Here is an 18235-nt window from a genome sequence, read left to right as displayed (position 1 = left end):
TCTTCACAGCTCTCACAATGTTTCTCTGATCAACTGCTGTTGTTGTCCTTGGTCGACCTGTTTGATGTCTGTTGATCAGTACACCAGCAGTTTCTTTGTTTTTTAGGACATTCAAAATTGTACAAGCTATCCTCAATGCTTGTGCAATGGCTTTGATCGTCTTCTCCTCTTTTCCAAGCTTCAAAATGGCTTGATTTTCTCCCAAAGACACCTCTCTGGTCTTCATGTTGGCTTATATTTTCTAAAACAAATGCAGTCTTCACAGGCAAAACCCAAGGCTAAAACCGAGAGTAGACATTCAGAATTTCTAAAAGGACACATCTGGGAAACAAGAAACACCTGTCTGTCACATGTTCCAATACTTTTGCTCACCTAAAAATTGGGTGGTCAGATACAAAAGGTCTGTACATCTCATGTACATATTTTGACCTCAAACTCAATTGTCTTCAGTGTATAGCAAAAACAAAGAAATTGACTTGCGGTTTGAATACTTTTGGAGGGGACTGTAGCATAGCAAGTAACCATTTAATATAGGCTAATGTGGGCTTTTCGTGTAGTGCAGAATTAACTCAAACGGATAATTAAACCAAAAGCAACTCGGAGGTACTATTGTTAATATTTAAACTCACGATGCCCTGTCCGACACCCAAGTAATTAAACAACAGTAGACTCAATGGTTAATATGCGTGGACGACAATGTAAATGAAGCCAAACCCATTCTTAGGACATCTACTGCCCCTTCAGTCATCTCTCACTCAGGCGCACATGCTGTAGAAGTGTAATTGTAGCTATTCACTGCTACCAACACTATACCGTCACTAGACCTAGTTACCGGGGACCCTAGAATACCTATTGACACTCATGGCCAGTCAATACTGTAAGGTTGTAGTTCCGGTCGCTTTATTGTTGCTTGGGGTATTAGCTATTCTACTTCTTACAATTCCTACCGAAGACGCGAAAGAACCCCCGGATTACATGGTAAGACTCTGGCATCAGTCTGTGTTTCTGCGAACGCTCTTGAAATGCATTGGGTGTTCTCGTGAATGGACTTCTCAGAATTCTGCAAATTCGTAGAGACGCTTCGGTGAAGGAGCATCTTTCATCTCGCCTTCCAGACTGCACTTGACTATAATTAACTACGATGATATCATTTTAAAGTACGGTTTTTTCATTCGATCATTGCTGTAAACACCATGATTTCACGCCGGTGGTGTTAGCTAAATTATTATTGTACAATAAACCACCACACTGTGTAGCGTGGTCACGTGTTTTAATATGATTCATTTTACAGCTGGTTGCGGGAATATATTACAGGTGTCATTCTGCAGTTGCTGTATTTTTGTTGACCGCGTTGTTTTTAAAGAGGATTTTGATTCATTAGCAATGTAGATGTAGGCTACATAAAACTTGTTGGACTTCATAAGCACCACTGTTGAATAACATGCAGAAGACATTCAGTGGAAAGTGTAATCTGTACTAAAGACGCATATATGCATTTAGCAGCGTTAGACGTCGAGTAAGAAGTAAATGAATACATGTGCGCGCTAATATGCTAAAGACATTGTACTTTCCTCTGGCTGTTTAATGTAACTCATGGTGTTACACTTTTTTTATGAAGTTGCCTTGAAAGTCTTACGGGAAAGAAACATACTTTTTTCTGGAATTTCTGGATTTCACAGATCACGTTTATTTTCGCATTCATATGTTCTTTGTTACGTTACATTATAGTTTATTACTGTATGATAGCTGTAACTATTCAGCATTTCATTGATCAACTCTTTTTTCCTGCGGCAATATAACGTGCACTGATTTTTAAGGCACCTGTCCACCTGGTTGGGTTGGTGCCTCTACATAGTTTCAGACTTCTCCTCCAGGGAAGTGTTACTTGGGAACATTTAGCTGTTGAACATGTCATAATTATGACTGGTGTTTTTATGGTTATGTTTTCCCAATGTGGTGTCCGCTTCATGGAGAACATGAAGACAGAATCCATGCATGCTCGACATGTTTAGACAGCCATTGTTTTAGTGTTATGTATCTGTGCACTGACAGCCTACATTATTATTGCACAGGGAGTCCCCAAAGAGCTGCCCATTAAATGCGGACATATCTGAAGATGGAGGTCACATGATATTATTCAGCAGTTGTTTTGGATTACATCCATATTAGTAGTCACTTGACATCTCATCCGCCAATGAGAGTGCAGCCATGTGAGGACAGGTCAATTTGCCCGTGCAGAACTGTAGAGGATGGACGGATGCACTAAATGTACTTCTAGTCAAATTTGCATGGGGCAGAATTTGAGTGACAGCGGAGCCTGATCCTGGGTTTGAGTGGAGTGTCCAGAGGCGGTGCTGTGGGAATGTTTCTGCTGCATTATTTTTCCAATTATTCCTTTTGAACTGTGGGCTTGCCAGTGCATGCAGCACACACACACACACACACACACACACACACACACTCACACAACCTCACACATATGCACAGACGCAGGCCCACATATACACTCGCACACAGACGCACGCCCACATATACACTCGCACACAGACGCACGCCCACATATACACTTGCACACAGACGCACGCATACGCCACCTATTTCACTCATCCTGTTGTTTGTTTCTCTCTGTTTGTGTCTGCCTGCTCTTCTGTCTCTCTGTCTATGACCGTGTTTCAGGCCCTTGTCTTTCATTCATGCATTACATCACATTGCATTCAGGCAGTTAGTAGATTCTCTTATCCAGAGCAACTTACATCATTGTCTACATAAGGATAAGCAGAGCTGATACCAAGTCACCATTATCACGGATGACAGTAGTAGTCAGGACATAAACCTAAAACATGAAGTTTAGTAGTAGTAGTAGTAGTAGTAGGTGCAACAGGGAGATGTAGTGCTTGACATAACAAATTAGCCTGAGGATATGAAGTTAAACATTGCATAACCAAGATGTGCAATCTGAAGAGGTCTGTTTCCGTCGTTTAACTGTAGACAGTGACCCTGCTGTTCTAACAGTAGTGGGGAGCTCCACCTCCCAAAGCTCATTCATGTCCTTGTTCTTGTCATTCTTCTTCTTAAACTGTCCCATTTTGTTTCTCTAAAATTCTTAAAAAACTGACCCCCATCCCCCTCCCTCCCTTTATCTTTCTCAGGAATAGAGGTTAGGAATTATGTTCTCTCAGGCTGTGAGGCAGTTGTAGATTGTGCTGCCAGATTTCTTTCTCTCGCCCTCTTCGTTTCTCATTCTCCTGGTCTTTCTCTCCATCATGGCGCTCACTCAGAGGGAGAAAGTGCAGGGGAAGCTCTTAGTTTCCCTTTGTTTGTGGTGGCAGTGTTTTGTGCCAGCTCTTTGGAGCGGGGGCACTCTTTCAGGGTGTACAGAGAGAGCTACAAATGTCAGCAGCCAGACGTGCAGTCGTTGTCCGTTTTATACACTTGGTAAGATCGGGCCTTATAAGAGCAAAATAAGGTTTCCTACCACCCATCTGAATAGACTGAACATGATACTGTAATAATCAGAGATAGAGATGAGAGGGAGAGAGAGAGAGAGAGAGAGAGAGTGTTGAATGCAGCTGCTGAGAGGAGAAAGATAGATGGAGTTAATGGGGGCCGTTTTCCAAGTCTCTCCCCATCGAAGGGGTCAGAGTTCATTGGTCGCTTTTCAGCTCTCACACACACGGCTGCACTGCCTCCGGCTTCTGGCTCCCACTGCAGAGGGAGTCCCCCAAACCCATCCCACCCATCCAAAAGAACAGCATGTATCGGGAAGACACAGGGGAGAAAGACAGAGAAAGAGGGTATGAGAGAGAGACAATGCACACAATTGCTAAATTACATTGCATTGTATTATAGGCATTTAACATACACTCTTATAAAGAGTGAAATGCAGCAAAGTGCATACCCATAACCAGGGACAAGTGCACTGAAATCCCTAGAGGGATATACAGTTGCAAGTGCTAGAAGTGACCACATCGATAAAAACATGAACCCTGTAGAACAGACCAACCAAAAAGCAGCTATAAAATAGTTTGGGCAAATACAATGCACTGAATAATAAACAAATACACAATACAATACATGGGTGATAATTAATTAAGATATATTCACAGCTTACATAGAATTTCCTGGTGCTATATTATAGTGCAGAATAACCATTGTCATGGCCTCGTGGTAACTTTGTCAGATCATGATGTGAATCATGAGAGAAATGAAATCAACGTTTTCCTATCAAACGTTTCCCTGTATTGTCATGTAAAGTGTGGAAACTCTGTATTAATAATATCTGCCACTTATATAGTATCTGAGGAATAGTATAGTCCTGAGTGTTTTGATGATGTAATAATGCCCTCTCTCTCTCTCCCCTGCTAGTATGGTATAGTCCTGGATGCAGGCTCCTCCCACACAGCCATGTACATTTACAAGTGGCCGGCGGACAAGCAGAATGGCACTGGCATCGTCACACAGCACGGCGAGTGTCACGTCAAGGGTGAGCACGCAAGGCTCCTGTGTGGGCGTCTTATCCCCCCTCTTAACCGCCTACACTACGCCGCTGCTGCTCCGTGTTTCTGGAACAGGAGAGCATGCACTCAGAATGGCCCGAAACTAACAGCAACAAATAACAAAAACACCTCTGTCCACCTATAAGCCCTTAGCCAGATGGAGATATGACGCCCTCAGCTCCGTTTTCTTCCAGAATCATCCATCCAGATTGCACATGTTTCCTGAAGGCATACTTGACATTTCATGAGCTATCGGTCAGGGCAGGCAGAGAATTTAGCTTTGTGATTGTCCCAAAAACGTGTCTTATCATGTTGCTTGATTTTCGAAAGCTGTGGAATTTTCAAAAAAAACAAACAAACAACCATAAACACCAGTTTACTGTGGAAGGCATCCATGCTTGAAAGACCCTACCACTGTCCAAGTCCTGTTCCCATAACAACAATAGTTTTATTTTCTTTCTTTTTTTTTAAAGAACTGGGGCTCTCAAAGTTCCAGCGAGGGAGAACCAATCCTCACTTTAGCTTTCCACAATTCGAAACCCACACTTTCCTAAAGCTCCCAAGTTGGTTCAGACCGTAGGAACCCACTATTATTTGTCAAATGGTCAAGCTTCGGTAAGCGGGAGGCTTTGCTGCTGCCTTTTCCTATGAACTAACAACTGTTTATCCCGAACTGTGAGGCTAATCCTCTGTGTGGCCATTTTTGCTGACAGTACAGGCAGCCTATGCCTCAGCCTCTAAAGGGGGTTGTGGGATAGGACAGAGTAAGCAGAGTGTTACTGTATGCTGCAGGAGGGGGAATCTCCAGCTATGCAGGACAGCAGGGGGGTGCAGGGCGCAGTCTGCAGACTTGCCTGCAGAAGGCGGTGAAGGACATCCCAAAATCCAGACATGTCCTCACTCCTGTGTACCTGGGAGCAACAGCAGGGATGAGGCTGCTGACGTGAGTGGAATTACCCCAGACACACACACACGCACGCAAACACACATACACATGCAAACACACACACATGCACACACACAAACACACACATGCGTGCACGCAAGCACACACGCACGCAAACACACACACACGCATGCAAACACACACACACGCACGCAAACACACACAAACACACACGTACACAAGCACACACGCACGCACGCATACACACACACACGCATGCACGCAAACACACGCACTTATAAAGCACTAAGAATTTGACTGGTCCCCTCTTATCTGAAATGATTCCTATCTAAAGAAGTGAGTTATGTCAGTGAGTAGTGGGTAAGGAGATGGGTTGAGCTATACATAAACTCATAAAAGGTGGGGTGTAGTGGTTAAGGTACATGACTGGGACCCGCATGGTCGGCGGTTCGATCCCCAGTGTAGCCACAATAAGATCCGCACAGTCATTGGGCCCTTGAGCAAGGCCTGTAACGCTGCATTGCTCCAGGGGAGGATTGTCTCCAGCTTAGTCTGATCACCTGGAAGTTGCTTTGGATAAAAGAGTCAGCCAAATTACATTGAATGTAATGTAATGGATTGCCGGGTTGCACATTCCTATTTTGGCATTAGTCTTCTACATTCATCATTACTGAGGCTGCATAAAGCTAAATATAGTCGTAGCTGGTAAGTATACACAGGCATGCAGTGTGTGTGTCTGTAAGAGTGTCTGTCTGTGTGTGTGTTTTGAGAGAGTGTGTCAGGAGAGAGAAATGTCTGTGCATCTGAGAGAGAGAGAGAGAGAGAGAGATGGGGTTTGGTGACGGTTCTAAATCAGTGACGGTTCTATCCTGACATGATTCACTATCACTCACACACACGCAAACACACACACACACACACACAGTTTCACACTCACATATACATACATGAACACTGACTGACAGAAATGATTTAAACTCATAAATGCTCTTGCTTTATTTGCGCACCTGCGGACACTGGTGTGTACCACAAGAAAACACCCAGCAGTCATACATAGTCTGACATATGCCCTCACTCTCCTGCATCCATCTCTCTCTTATTCTCGCAGAATCTCAGACCCCAGTGTTTCAAAGGAAATTCTGCAGGAAGTGGGTGACAAAATCAAGTCCTATCCTTTCAACTTCCGAGGTGCAGCCATTTTGAGTGGCCAGGAGGAAGGGGCATATGGTTGGGTCACCGTCAACTACCTGCTGGAGAACTTCATCAAGGTAACCACAGCCATGAACAGTGAGGGTATTTGGGGTGAATCCCTCTCAGCTATTCCAGGCTACTGATCATAACTCAAAGGAAAATGCTGACTGTGATTTCAGTCAGTGTTGGTGCTGTGCAAGTGACCAATCAGGCAGTGGTTTGAGGCCCCCTAGTGGACATTCCTTGTTGTGCAGCTGAGCCTGGGGGTACCACTCTTGAATGCTGCTTTTCATTCCAATCACAGTTACACTCTCAGAATTTTAACAAGCTTTCATAATTATGTGCTTTTCATGTTTTTACCCTCTTAAGCCACATTATGTCAGAAATATGTACATACGTCATGAAGAATAAGAATGTTTAATAAAATGTTTTAACTGATCAAAATAAAGAATAAAGACAAAATAAAGAGGACAAATCCATAAGCTCCCAATTGGTGAAAGTGTGGAAACATGGCCACTAAAAACCACCATTTTGTAGATAATGAAGAAGACAGGCAAATGATAAGGTGATAAGGACAAACCTGCATTGTGTTTAATTAAAAAAAGTATGAAAGAACTTAAACTCTTGCATAAAACATCGTATTTAGGAGATTGATTCACCTCAGCTTTTACGTGATCAGTTGTTACCTCTTTTTACGTAATTGTCTCCAGTATTTCACAACACTGGAGGTTCGTTGGGGGCCTCTGGTGGTCATTTGAGGAAGTGCAGCTCATGCCCATGCTCGGTGCCCTCTCCCCCCCATCCCCAGTATGGCTATGTGGGCCGCTGGCTGAGCCCGGGCAGGGGGACCGTGGGGGCTCTGGATTTCGGGGGCGCCTCCACCCAGATCACCTTCTCGACCCGGGACACAGTGGAGGACCAGAAGAACAGCATGACCCTGCGTCTTTACGGCCAGGATTACAGGCTTTACACACACAGCTTCCTGTGCTACGGCCAGGACCAGATGCTGCGCAGGCTACTGGCCCTCCTGCTGCAGGTAGGGGGCGTCCTGCTGAACGAGCGCGTGGCGAAACGGACCGCTGACACTCTCCCGAGTTTGGGTCTTTTCCATTTCAGCTCGTGCTGAGGAAACAAACTGAAATTCAGGGGATTCAGGGATAAATCCTCATAGAACATTATCATAATTTTTTCAGTTCATGAACTCAATTTCGACTTGTTTCCCTCACTGACTCGCAGTAGAAGCCTGACTGAGGCATCCTGTGCCGAGTAGAAAATTTGTCCACTACTGGGTGACAATAGTAGCAATATTGACGCATAAGATCTTCAGCAGATCTTTGAAGAGACAGTGATAAAGCAGGCTCTCAAAATGACTGCTGACCCAAATCATGTTCTTCATCAAGAATATGAGGATATGGCAGAAGGTAAAGGTTGCCAAACTGGAAGTTCAATAGATATGAATTCTCTCAGGTTCCACGGTCAATTACGTTTTGTTTGTTTCGTAAATGTAAGCTGTGGGGTGTCTCGGTGGCGCAGCCTGTAGAGCACTGACCGCATGCTCATTGCGAGCCGCGACGTCGGCGGTTTGAATCCGACCGTCCGACATTTGTCTTCCCCTCTCTCTCACTCCCATTCTTCCTGTCTCTCTACACTATATACTGTCCAATAAAGCTGAAAAAGGCCTAAAAAATATCTTTAAACAAAAAATTTAAGCTGTGAGTATGTATTGTAGCAGATCCACAACTTTCCACAAATTTTTCTTTGAGACAATAAATGGTTATCTTATTTTATAATATAGAAAATAATACACTTCATTCATTCTGTGATTTTTTCACATATCGCTTTTTTTCTTCTCAAGAGATGCCTGATGAGAGATTTAAAAATTGCTGTTTAAATAAGTATAAATTTTACCGGTGGTGAATATCTGTTTGGTGTTAAATACAGACCTTAAAGCAAACACAGAGGGGTGACATAAAATGAAGAAGAGCAGGAATCAAAAGTGTAAGAGTCAGGTTTGGTGGTCAGTTCCATTTCAATTTGGACAGTTTCAGGAAAATAACAGAAATATAAACGGTACATTTTAAAGTATACTCACAGAACGCTATGGGAGATTTTTTATGAATTCAATTTGAGTAATTTCCTTCATTGGCTGAACTGAAATGGAATTGAGCCCAGCTGTGCTGACCCCTCACCCCACCCCACCCCTGTTCTCTGTCTCTCCCACTCACAGACCCAGGGCTACCCGAGCACTGTCACCCACCCCTGCTTTCCTGCTGGCCACAGCGTCTCCACGGCGATGGGGAAGGTGTTCGACTCGCCGTGCACGGCGGAGAGGAAGCCGACCCCGTACGACCCCCGAGCTCCAGTGACCGTGCTCGGCTCTGGCCACTACCAGCAATGCCTGGGCAACGTGACCGAGCTCTTCAGCTTCGGCCGCTGCTCCTTCTCCCAGTGCTCCTTCGACCAGGTCTTCCAGCCCAACGTCAGCGGAGACTTCATGGTGAGGGAGGGGTGGCCCTGCCGTCTGCCGGGGTTATTATCCTGTTATGGCACTTGTGTGTGGATTGAATCTGGACTGTGCCGGTGCTGATTGTGGCCAGTAGCCCCCAATAGCATCAACCAGGGAGGGTGACTCGGTCACTGAGGATGACCTTGTTTCATTGCTCAACAGTGACCCCTGCTGGTAAATTGAGCACCCACAGTCTTCCTGCACATTAAGTTTTTTGCTTTTTCTCTCCTTCTCTCCCTTTTTCTTAGGCCTTTGCAGCGTTCTACTATGTTCACTCATTCTTGAAGCTCACGACAGGCATCACTGTCAGCAGCCCCACTCAGCTGGAGGAAGCAGCCCGCGCTGTCTGTAACCTGACCTTCCAGGAGGTACCGCTGCGCTGTGTGTGAGTGTGTGTGTGTGTGTGTGCATGCGTGTGTCCCAGTGTGTGTGTATGCGTGTGTGCATATGCATGCGTGTGTGTACTTGTGTGTCTGAGTGTTTGTGTGCGTGTGCATGCGTGTGTGTCCCCTTGTGTGTGTATGCATGTGTGCATATTCATGCATGTGTGTGCTTGTGTGTGTATGTGTGTGCATGTGCATGCGTGTGTCCCTGTGTGTGTGTATGCGTGTGCATATGCATGCGTGTGTGCGCTTGTGTGTGTGTGTATGCATGTGCATGCGTGTGTGTCCCCGTGTGTGTATGCATACGTGAATGTGCATACGTGTGCATGCGTGTGTTTATGCATGCGTGTGTGCTTGTGTGTGTATGTGTACATGAGTGTTTGTGTTCACCGTTACACTCTTCAAAATCACACAGTACATCCGTTTGGCCGCTTTATACCGGTATCTCTTTTTCTATCTCCTTCCTCCTTTTCTTCTTTCTTTCCCTGTCCTTCTTCACGCCTCTCTCTGAGTCAGATGCTGGCCATGGCTCCCAGTCAGGAGAAACGTCTGCAGCACTACTGTCCCGCCTCCGTGTACATCCAGGTGCTTTTACTGCAAGGATACAAGTTTGACGAGCTCTCGCTCCCCCGCGTCTCCTTCCAGAGCAAGGTGAGCCTCACCAGGAGAGGGAGGGAATCATTTTGGTAGGATAACTGTGCCTCAGTGCTCACCAGCAACCCCTGCTGGTCAACTGTGCACTCACAGTCTCCTTTCCAAAAAGCCAGCCCATTGTATAAGCGCTGCCAGTTCACGTGACTCCTATTGTTCGGCTGTGTGACTGTGTTGTGCTGTGTTGCTCCCGCAGGCGGGGGGAGCCTCCGTAGGCTGGGCCCTGGGGTACATGCTGACCCTGAGTAGCCTGTTACCGGGGGAGAGCCCGGGGCTGAGGAAGGCCCTTCATCCAGGCGCCTGGGGCACCCTGCTGTTCCTCTGTGTCCTCCTCCTCATCGCTGGTCTGGGATACCTCCTCCTACTCACCTCTCGCAGGAAAAACCAGGACAGCAATTGTGTCTAACCACCACTAGAGGGCGACGCGGGGGGGGCCAAGACGCTCACACACTGTGTACTGCTGTGAATAGTGCCGGCATCAAAGTCTCTGGCAAATCCAACAATATAATTTTCAGAAAATATGTATTGGACTTAATTTTCATACTTTCTTCGTTCACAGAGCCAAACACCACTTGACGAATTGGGCAAATGCAAGAACTATGTAAAATATAGCATTTTCAGAATTTTCTGGATTCCTTTGTCTGAAGGACTGTGTAGTATAATGGATGAAGGAAAAAACAAACACTGGCCATTACAGGCCATTATGAGGCTTATTTCCAGAATTCACACACATTCAACCAGTCCTAACAACTATCACAGACCCATGTGTGTTACTATCTTTGATTAAAAAGAAGCGTCTTAAAGTTCTTCTCCTTTGGCAAACACTCACCTAAGACAATTCAAATGACATGCAAATATGCAATACAATGCCTCCCATGTATTATAGTCATTCTTAACAGTGGGGTGGGTTGGGGAGGGATTTAACACCTTGTAATTAACACATTTGTGTTTAATAAAATCTTGATTTTTATATTTGTTTTGAATGTGCTAAGATTGCCACTAGATTTTCTTTTTACATTTATCTGTCTTCATACTCACATTCTTCGTTTTTGTTAATATTCATTCACTTTGGTCACAGTTGGCAACCATAACAACCATGAGTTCACATTTAGACTTGACCATACCAAACTATGCTTGTCTTATGTTTTACAAAAACAAAGCAACATAAAAAGTGCTTAAAGTGCTTAAATGTAAATTTTCACACAAAATGTGTATTGCCAGTGTAAAACGTTTTATGCTGCATAAAATAAAAGTTAATATTTTTATTATTATTGTGTACATCTGCTTTGTATAATGACTAACCAACAATGGGTACTACAGTTGTCATCATTTAAAAATAAATAATAGCCTATAATGAAATAATAGGGTGCTGATTAGATGACTTAGATAGGATAATTTTGTCCCTGGAAACCAGGAACCATGTCAACTGTTTTCAGGATGTTGTGGCATGTTAAGAAAAATCACCACAGTTAGTCCACCCGAAAGGAGAACGTCACCAACAACACAGTATCATCATCACTGGTCAGGAATGAGTATTGGCCCATCATGTCATGTAAAGTGAGCACCATAATTAATTGGACAGTGACATATTTTCTGTTATTTTAGTTCTAAAATGGGGGCATCATGTACAAAAGGTGCTGTCATTCCTAAACGATTCATCCGGTATGGATGAAAATACCCTCAAATTAAAGCTGACAGTCTGCACATCAACATCATTGTGATTGTATGCTTTTGAACTCAAAGTACTAGAGCACAGAACGAAAAAAAAAAAAAAAGTGTCCTATGAATTATGGTGCTCACTCTATTTGATAACATGATTTTCAGTTGTTTTTTTCCTATTCGAAAAGGCCTCAATAGCAGCAGCTCCGTGAAGCTAGCAACAATTAGACTTCCTGTACAGAACTTCCGGTGGAAACTTCATATAGGTTTTCGTCAAAATAAAAGTTACGGAGTAACAGAATTAACAGAATTACCATTTAAAAAATACATTTCTGATACAATTTATGAAAATCAGGAAGCAGCTAGCTTGCTATTTGACTTGTAATTATGATGTAGGCTAGGTAATAAAATATATTACCAAATAAAAAGTGGCATGCATTAAATCTATTGACCGATATCTATAATATTATACTTTTAATTCTCTTAAATTATGCTCCCAGCTATTGTTGCTGTATTTCCAATGTGGCCCAGGCATGTTTTGTCAGTTCGCTAGCAGCTCATTTGCATAGCTATAGGGTGGGGACCGCTCAACTTTTTGGTATTGTTTCTCTAAGTGTCATTCTTCTGCTTCTTTACTTTCTTACCGACCCAGCCAAGCTGGAGTTTCATTTCATCTTAGCAATCAAGTTGTCCAACTGAGGGGTGTTGTGCATGCAAACATCACAATTAGGCCTATATTATGTTTAGCAGCATGCCTAGACATTCCTGCTACTTAGCCCCTTGTTTTCTAACTGAAAGTTTTATTTAATATTTTTTTAAATGAGTGTGGTTTTTCTTACACTTTTAAACAATTTGCGTTGTTAATTCAACATTTCTTCAAGTGTGGGCTATAATAGACGTATTATCAGTTCTTTCAGATTTGATTCATTATCCAAATTGTCAAATATTGATTGTAGTCAGCTACAAAGCAATAACTGACTATCTTCAATCAAATACTTGAAGGCATATTTAATTAGTGATGTCATTACAGTAGGCTACAATAACTGTCAACTTTATCCGGCACACATACACTCACCGAGCACTTTATTGATATTTATTAGACTTTTTTTGTAGACTTCTACTGCTGTAGCTTAGCCACTTTGAGTTATAATGAGTTGTGCACTCAGAGATGCTCTTCTGCTACTACCTATAGTTTTACCTCGGTAGCATTTTCCAATGTTAAGATAACAAGACTATTAAAAGGGCTGGCTTTCCAAGAGCCTTCATAATACACATAGACATATTATTAAGCAAAATATAATTATCTCTCTGTATGACCTTGATGACAGGTATGATTTATGATTTACTGATTTATGCCAGTCAGCATCTTTGGCATTCTATACATGCGATGACATTGACATTCCTTCCAGGTCACATTCCTTCCTCTCACCTAATGACGTATGAAGTATCAGTTTCAGCCACACCCAGATCAACAAGTAGGATTTTTTAAAAATAAAACAAGGAACTGAATGATGTAGGCTGCCAAAACAAACTTTAATTAAATAAAACAAACACATGATAACTAGCAACGCAATTTGAGCATGATCTATTTCTAACAATTTTTCCATTAAAGGCAAAAAACAGTCTTTCTTTCTGTGATTGACTGAAGCGATTAAATGCACCAATCAGTGAATGTGTTTACTTGCATTTGTTACCCGCAGCAACAGCCCACTGATTTTTTTAAAACTTCAAGCACATATTACTGTTGCTACAGTTGAGCATGTTATTGCAATTATTTCCCCAGTCCCTCTCCCCAGCAACTGCCTCTAAATCATCCCAGGGGATCCCAAGGCGATATAGTGCCTTTGCTAAGTCATACCGAAAAAAGTCTGATAAAGGGTCTTGTGGACAGATTAGACCAAGGATGACTTGTATTATTGAATTACTTGTGTTACTGTATTGCTATTTTACTGTAAGCATTATCTGTGGGCATCATAAAACATATATAGAATGTTAAACAAACATAGGAATTGCTTTAAAAAAAATACCTTAGAATTACCGACGGATTCTAGACGTTTATAGATGGGGATCAATTCCAATTCTGAGACCAGTGCTTTGGTCACAGGTATACCTAACCCTACATGCATGTCTTTTTATAAAGTGTTCAGTCCTCACTTCATGGGATTGCACAATCCATCCCCAAGAACTCCCTAATAACAGATTGATGGATGTAAAACACTGAAAGATTATGCAAAATTAACTGAAAATTATGAAATTACTTTTTTAAACTGTACCTCTGATATGCTTCATTGAATTTTTAAATGATCGCAGGGTTGGATCATCTATTGTTATAAGCAGGAGACAATCCTCCCCTGGTGCCATGTAGCCTTGCTCAAGGGCCCAACGACTGGGCGGATCTTATTGTGGCTACACTGGGATTCGAACCACAAACCTTGCGGGTCCCAGTCATGTACCTTAACCACAACACTATAGGCCGCCCTGTACACAATCTTAAAGATATGGGCCCTTAGATTAAATTTATACCCCTTTCATTTGGCAACCATTTTAAATTATTGCAGTAATCATCTATGATGATAAGCTGGTCGTGAACTGACAGTGTATATCAATGCATGCTTGGGCCACACATGAAATGCAGCACAAATGCTGACAAACAGGTTTTATAGAAATGAGTGTACAATCTTATATCCTCTGCAATCACAGTTATATCCAATTGTAGAAAAAAAACGACAAAATTATCGTTCATAAATAATTGTATTTACCCAACTTTTATTTTGATAAATCTCAACCGGAAATCTTCAATTGTGCCAGGAACGGAGCTCAGATCAGCGGCCTCACGGACATCAGACACAAATGCACACAGTGGCTGGAAAGGAATGGACCAAATTACTCGTTTTATTCTGGACTGTTGTCATGGCTGCTGAACGGCTGGCAAATATTCCCCAGGTGGACATCACTCCGGACGGCGTTTTTAAATACGTCCTTATACGAGTACGCAGCTCTGAAAAAGGGGATGACTCGAGTATCGATATTGTACGAGGTTATGCATGGGCAAACTATCACGGTATGAGCCGAAGTCGGTGAATTCATTAAATGTTGTTGTTTTTTTTTGTCTGACTAGGCTTTTAATGTTTGTTTGCTTTTGTAGCGAAAACACTTGTCTGCAGCGTGCGCAAATTTAGTAGTCAAGATAACAGGTGTATCGAGGATGACTGTGTGAAGACGGATGGACGAATTCAGCAAGTTACATTGTAGCTAGCAAACTGTCTTAATTTGTCTAGTTGGGTAACGTTAAATTAGTTGGTTAATTATTTTGGCATGGCGAGCGATTTCAGCCTGTATGAAGCTCTCGGCAGAAATACAGATCTAACGGAAGTGCTTCTCGAGAAAAATACATGAATTGAACGTCAGCCTGCACCTTTATGACTTGCACACTAAAGACGTGTTTTCTCACAGCGTTTGCAGACTAAATAAATGTATTCTCGACGTGTTTGCACGTTTGTCCTTCCCAGCTGATATCTACGAACGGGTAGCCACTGAACTCGAGAAGGGAGGCGGAGTTGACTGCGAGTGTTTGGGTGGGGGAAGAATTAAGCACGACAGCCAAGCCAAGAAGCTTCATGTCTATGGCTACTCCATGGTAAATTTGCTATGCCTACTCCATGTGTGTTATCCTAGGTAATCATACACTTAAAGGGCCAGTTCACCCAAAAATGAAATTAAGGTATGTTTCTCGGAGTACTGTCTGTCCATCCAGATAGCTTCGCTGAAATGTGTTTGTGTTTTTTGGTGAATTGGTCCTCAAGGCTCATATCCTGTAGCAGCAATCCTCATGGTTTTGGACTCTACTACATTTGAATGCAGTTTTATTAATAATGTACTGTTGTGAAGCTAGTTATTTTGCCAACTATAACCTGCCATTAAACCAATAGATGCATTCCATTCAAAGTGTGATCTTTTTTTTTTTTCCAGTCAACACAGTGAGGACAAAATGTATGAATCTGCCCCTCTGGCTTCTCTCTTGCAGGGATTTGGCCGGGCCAATCACTCTATTACCACAGAGAAGCTGAAGATTCGGTATCCTAGTTACGAGGTGACCTGGGCTGACGAGGGGTACTGACCATGGTCTGGCAGCAGTGGCTCAGAAATGCACTGGAGCAGAGCCGGCCTGGACACACCTGGCTGGATTTGCTGAACGGGTTGCTGTGGAAGAATAACACTGGGCTTGTGATGGAGGAGTGTTGAGTTTTTTAAGTTTCTATGTATTGTAGTGAGCATTAATCACCACCAAGTACTTGGCAAAGATTTGAACTAAGTTGGGCTTGAACCACTGCCATATTTTTTAACTGGAATGTTTCCTGAATTGTGAGAATAGAGGCTGTCATTCCAGCTGGAATAGTGGAATGTGAGGCTTAATCTTATGTTACATTTGGCCCTGTTGGTTTGTTGCCGCCAACAGACTTTTTATTTATATTTATGTTTGTGTAAATATAGGCCTACCTAATATTTGAATGTTTTAGTTAAGTGCTTTTTTTGTAGCTGTAACAGTGAAAAGAAATATTTAAAAAGTATGCGCATAAATGATTTTGGATCAATTGCAAGCTTACAGATGCATAATACATTTCCATTTTCATAATCTGTAAGGATGCAAAATGAATCCGCAAATGGAAAGTGGAAAGGATGAAAATAAATATGTGTTCCATGGTGATTCACAAATCTTAGGGTTTGATTCGCTCTGGGTTTTATTTTCAGTGGCTGACTGCATGGAAAATGCAACAAATAATAATAATGATCGATGACGCTCTGTATAACTATAAATAGTTATTAATTACTCAAAGTAACTTCCGCATGTGTGTTTTATCTGAATAAAAAGGATTTATTGCATACTTAATGGATTCAGTGCGGCCCCTGTAAAAAGTTTAATTAAAATAAAATGAAGTCCGCAATAAATGTCGATCATCCTTATTTGTCATTACAATTTCATCACAATTGGCATGGGAGGAAGTGCTAACATACGGAGATTAAAAACAACTTCTGTCATTCTAGCAGCCTCATCACCTGTAAAGTTCTGATGTGTTAAGAAGAGCCTGATTCATATACTTGCTTAGGTTGTTTTGCATCTTAGCACCATTTTTTACACTTTGACTGATAAGTGGGATTGAGACCTATGCTTGTCTTGTACACTGTTATTGGATGTTTGTGCATGCTTGTGTGCATACATATTTGTCTGTCCCTGGTTTACATTCAGGAGGGTTATTACTTCCTGACACCTCAGGATAACATATTTAATCTCTGACCTACACTTATGAGGGTTTCAAAATGGGGCTGCTGCCATAAACAGACACACACACACACATACAGACACGCACACATACACACAGTGAGTTATGGATGATTCTTGATAGTTATTATTTGCCCATGTGATTATACTCTGAAATGAACACCCAGAGTTAGTCAAACCTTTGTCAAACCTTCAACATGTCATAAAAAAAGATACATATTTTTTTCTTTCATATTTCACAGTTTGCTTCTACAGTTTAATTTCATGTGCACACACACTTGTCATAAATGCAGTCTGATATGCCTCAAATGTGTGCATGTCAGCACTTCTGGCCCTGAGCAGGACATTTCAACATCCAATTGATATCAAACTCGTATCTAAGCTATGTTTCAATTGCTGTACATCACACACATTGTAGGTCTGAAGGTTAGTGTCCAAATGGCCCTTGTTGGATGCCACATCTCAATGCATGCAGCTTCTTTTAACCCTCCTGCTATGTTTGGGGTCAATGCGACCCCATTCAGTGTTTGACATCTCTTAAAAATCAGTTCCCCCTTTTTTAATCTTGATACTGTATGGTTTTTTTTTTATTTTCTATTTTGGTGGGATTAAATAGTAAACATGCAATAAACATAATTCTTTGTTTTCAGAAGTCCTGTACCAACTTTGCATGTGTTGTGTGGGCTTATTTTGACCCTCTTTAACTGTATAAAATGTAAGAAAATGTACACTTAAATTAACTGAAACTAAAATTTAAAACCATTTCTATTTTTGTCTTTGTGGATGATTCTGGTGGCAAACTTTCACGTCCAGTACCTCAGAATGAGATGTTTCTCATATTTCTCATTTGGGAGACAATAAGAAAGCAACACACAAAGTCTGAAAATGTAACTGAGTTGCACACAGTTATTACATCATTATATCCTCTATGCACAGTTGATGCAGGTAGACTGCAGGCTCTCATTTGACCAGAGGGGTCAGCTAACACTGTGATGCCCAGGAGAGCAAATGGCCACATTCAACTCTGCCACCATCAGTGGGCAATACCAAATATAAACTGAATTTAAAGAGTTTGATTTGGATCACTGCACCACACGAAGAATGGCAGCAGTTTAGGGACCCCCAGCTGATGCTAGCTAAGAGGCGGATGATGCAGGTGTAACC

At 42.3% G+C, this 18235-nt stretch overlaps 2 protein-coding genes across 3 annotated transcripts; both read left to right on the top strand.

Annotated features, from left to right (window-relative positions):
* Positions 1–757: 757 nt before the first annotated feature.
* On the top strand, positions 758–11402 carry LOC133142328 (ectonucleoside triphosphate diphosphohydrolase 2-like). Of its 2 annotated transcripts, none has more exons than XM_061263491.1 (9): positions 758–978; positions 4366–4483; positions 5289–5439; positions 6512–6671; positions 7403–7630; positions 8822–9091; positions 9349–9468; positions 10000–10134; positions 10331–11402. In XM_061263491.1, the coding sequence occupies exons 1-9, from the start codon at positions 862–864 to the stop codon at positions 10538–10540; spliced, it is 1509 nt and encodes a 502-aa protein (XP_061119475.1). In that variant the 5' UTR covers positions 758–861; the 3' UTR covers positions 10541–11402. The 2 variants fall into 2 exon arrangements, with proteins under 2 accessions (XP_061119475.1, XP_061119474.1); XM_061263490.1 differs by lacking the exon at positions 758–978 and adding an exon at positions 3561–3794.
* A 3190-nt stretch (positions 11403–14592) lies between these two features.
* LOC133142097 (14 kDa phosphohistidine phosphatase-like) lies at positions 14593–17837 on the top strand. The gene is made up of 3 exons (XM_061263074.1): positions 14593–14854; positions 15303–15430; positions 15818–17837. Exons 1-3 carry the CDS (start codon positions 14644–14646, stop codon positions 15908–15910), a joined length of 432 nt encoding a protein of 143 aa, XP_061119058.1. The 5' UTR covers positions 14593–14643; the 3' UTR covers positions 15911–17837.
* The last annotated feature ends 398 nt before the right edge of the window (positions 17838–18235 follow it).

Source organism: Conger conger, chromosome 12, assembly GCF_963514075.1.
Source record: "Conger conger chromosome 12, fConCon1.1, whole genome shotgun sequence".
Lineage (NCBI taxonomy): Eukaryota > Metazoa > Chordata > Actinopteri > Anguilliformes > Congridae > Conger > Conger conger.
Note: the sequence above shows the minus strand (reverse complement) of the source record. Positions and strands in the feature narration are given on the sequence as shown.

What these genes read in the sequence shown, in the direction of transcription:
- LOC133142328 (XM_061263490.1), top strand. Translation starts at nt 3,591, where the DNA reads ATGGAGTTAATGGGGGCCGTTTTCCAAGTCTCTCCCCATCGAAGGGGT. An exon ending in GCAGGGATGAGGCTGCTGAC is followed by an intron (nt 5,440 to 6,511) that starts GTGAGTGGAATT and finishes TTATTCTCGCAG; the next exon opens with AATCTCAGACCCCAGTGTTT. An exon ending in ACGTCAGCGGAGACTTCATG is followed by an intron (nt 9,092 to 9,348) that starts GTGAGGGAGGGG and finishes CCTTTTTCTTAG; the next exon opens with GCCTTTGCAGCGTTCTACTA.
- LOC133142097 (XM_061263074.1), top strand. Translation starts at nt 14,644, where the DNA reads ATGCACACAGTGGCTGGAAAGGAATGGACCAAATTACTCGTTTTATTC. An exon ending in TGCATGGGCAAACTATCACG is followed by an intron (nt 14,855 to 15,302) that starts GTATGAGCCGAA and finishes TGTCCTTCCCAG; the next exon opens with CTGATATCTACGAACGGGTA. An exon ending in ATGTCTATGGCTACTCCATG is followed by an intron (nt 15,431 to 15,817) that starts GTAAATTTGCTA and finishes TCTCTCTTGCAG; the next exon opens with GGATTTGGCCGGGCCAATCA.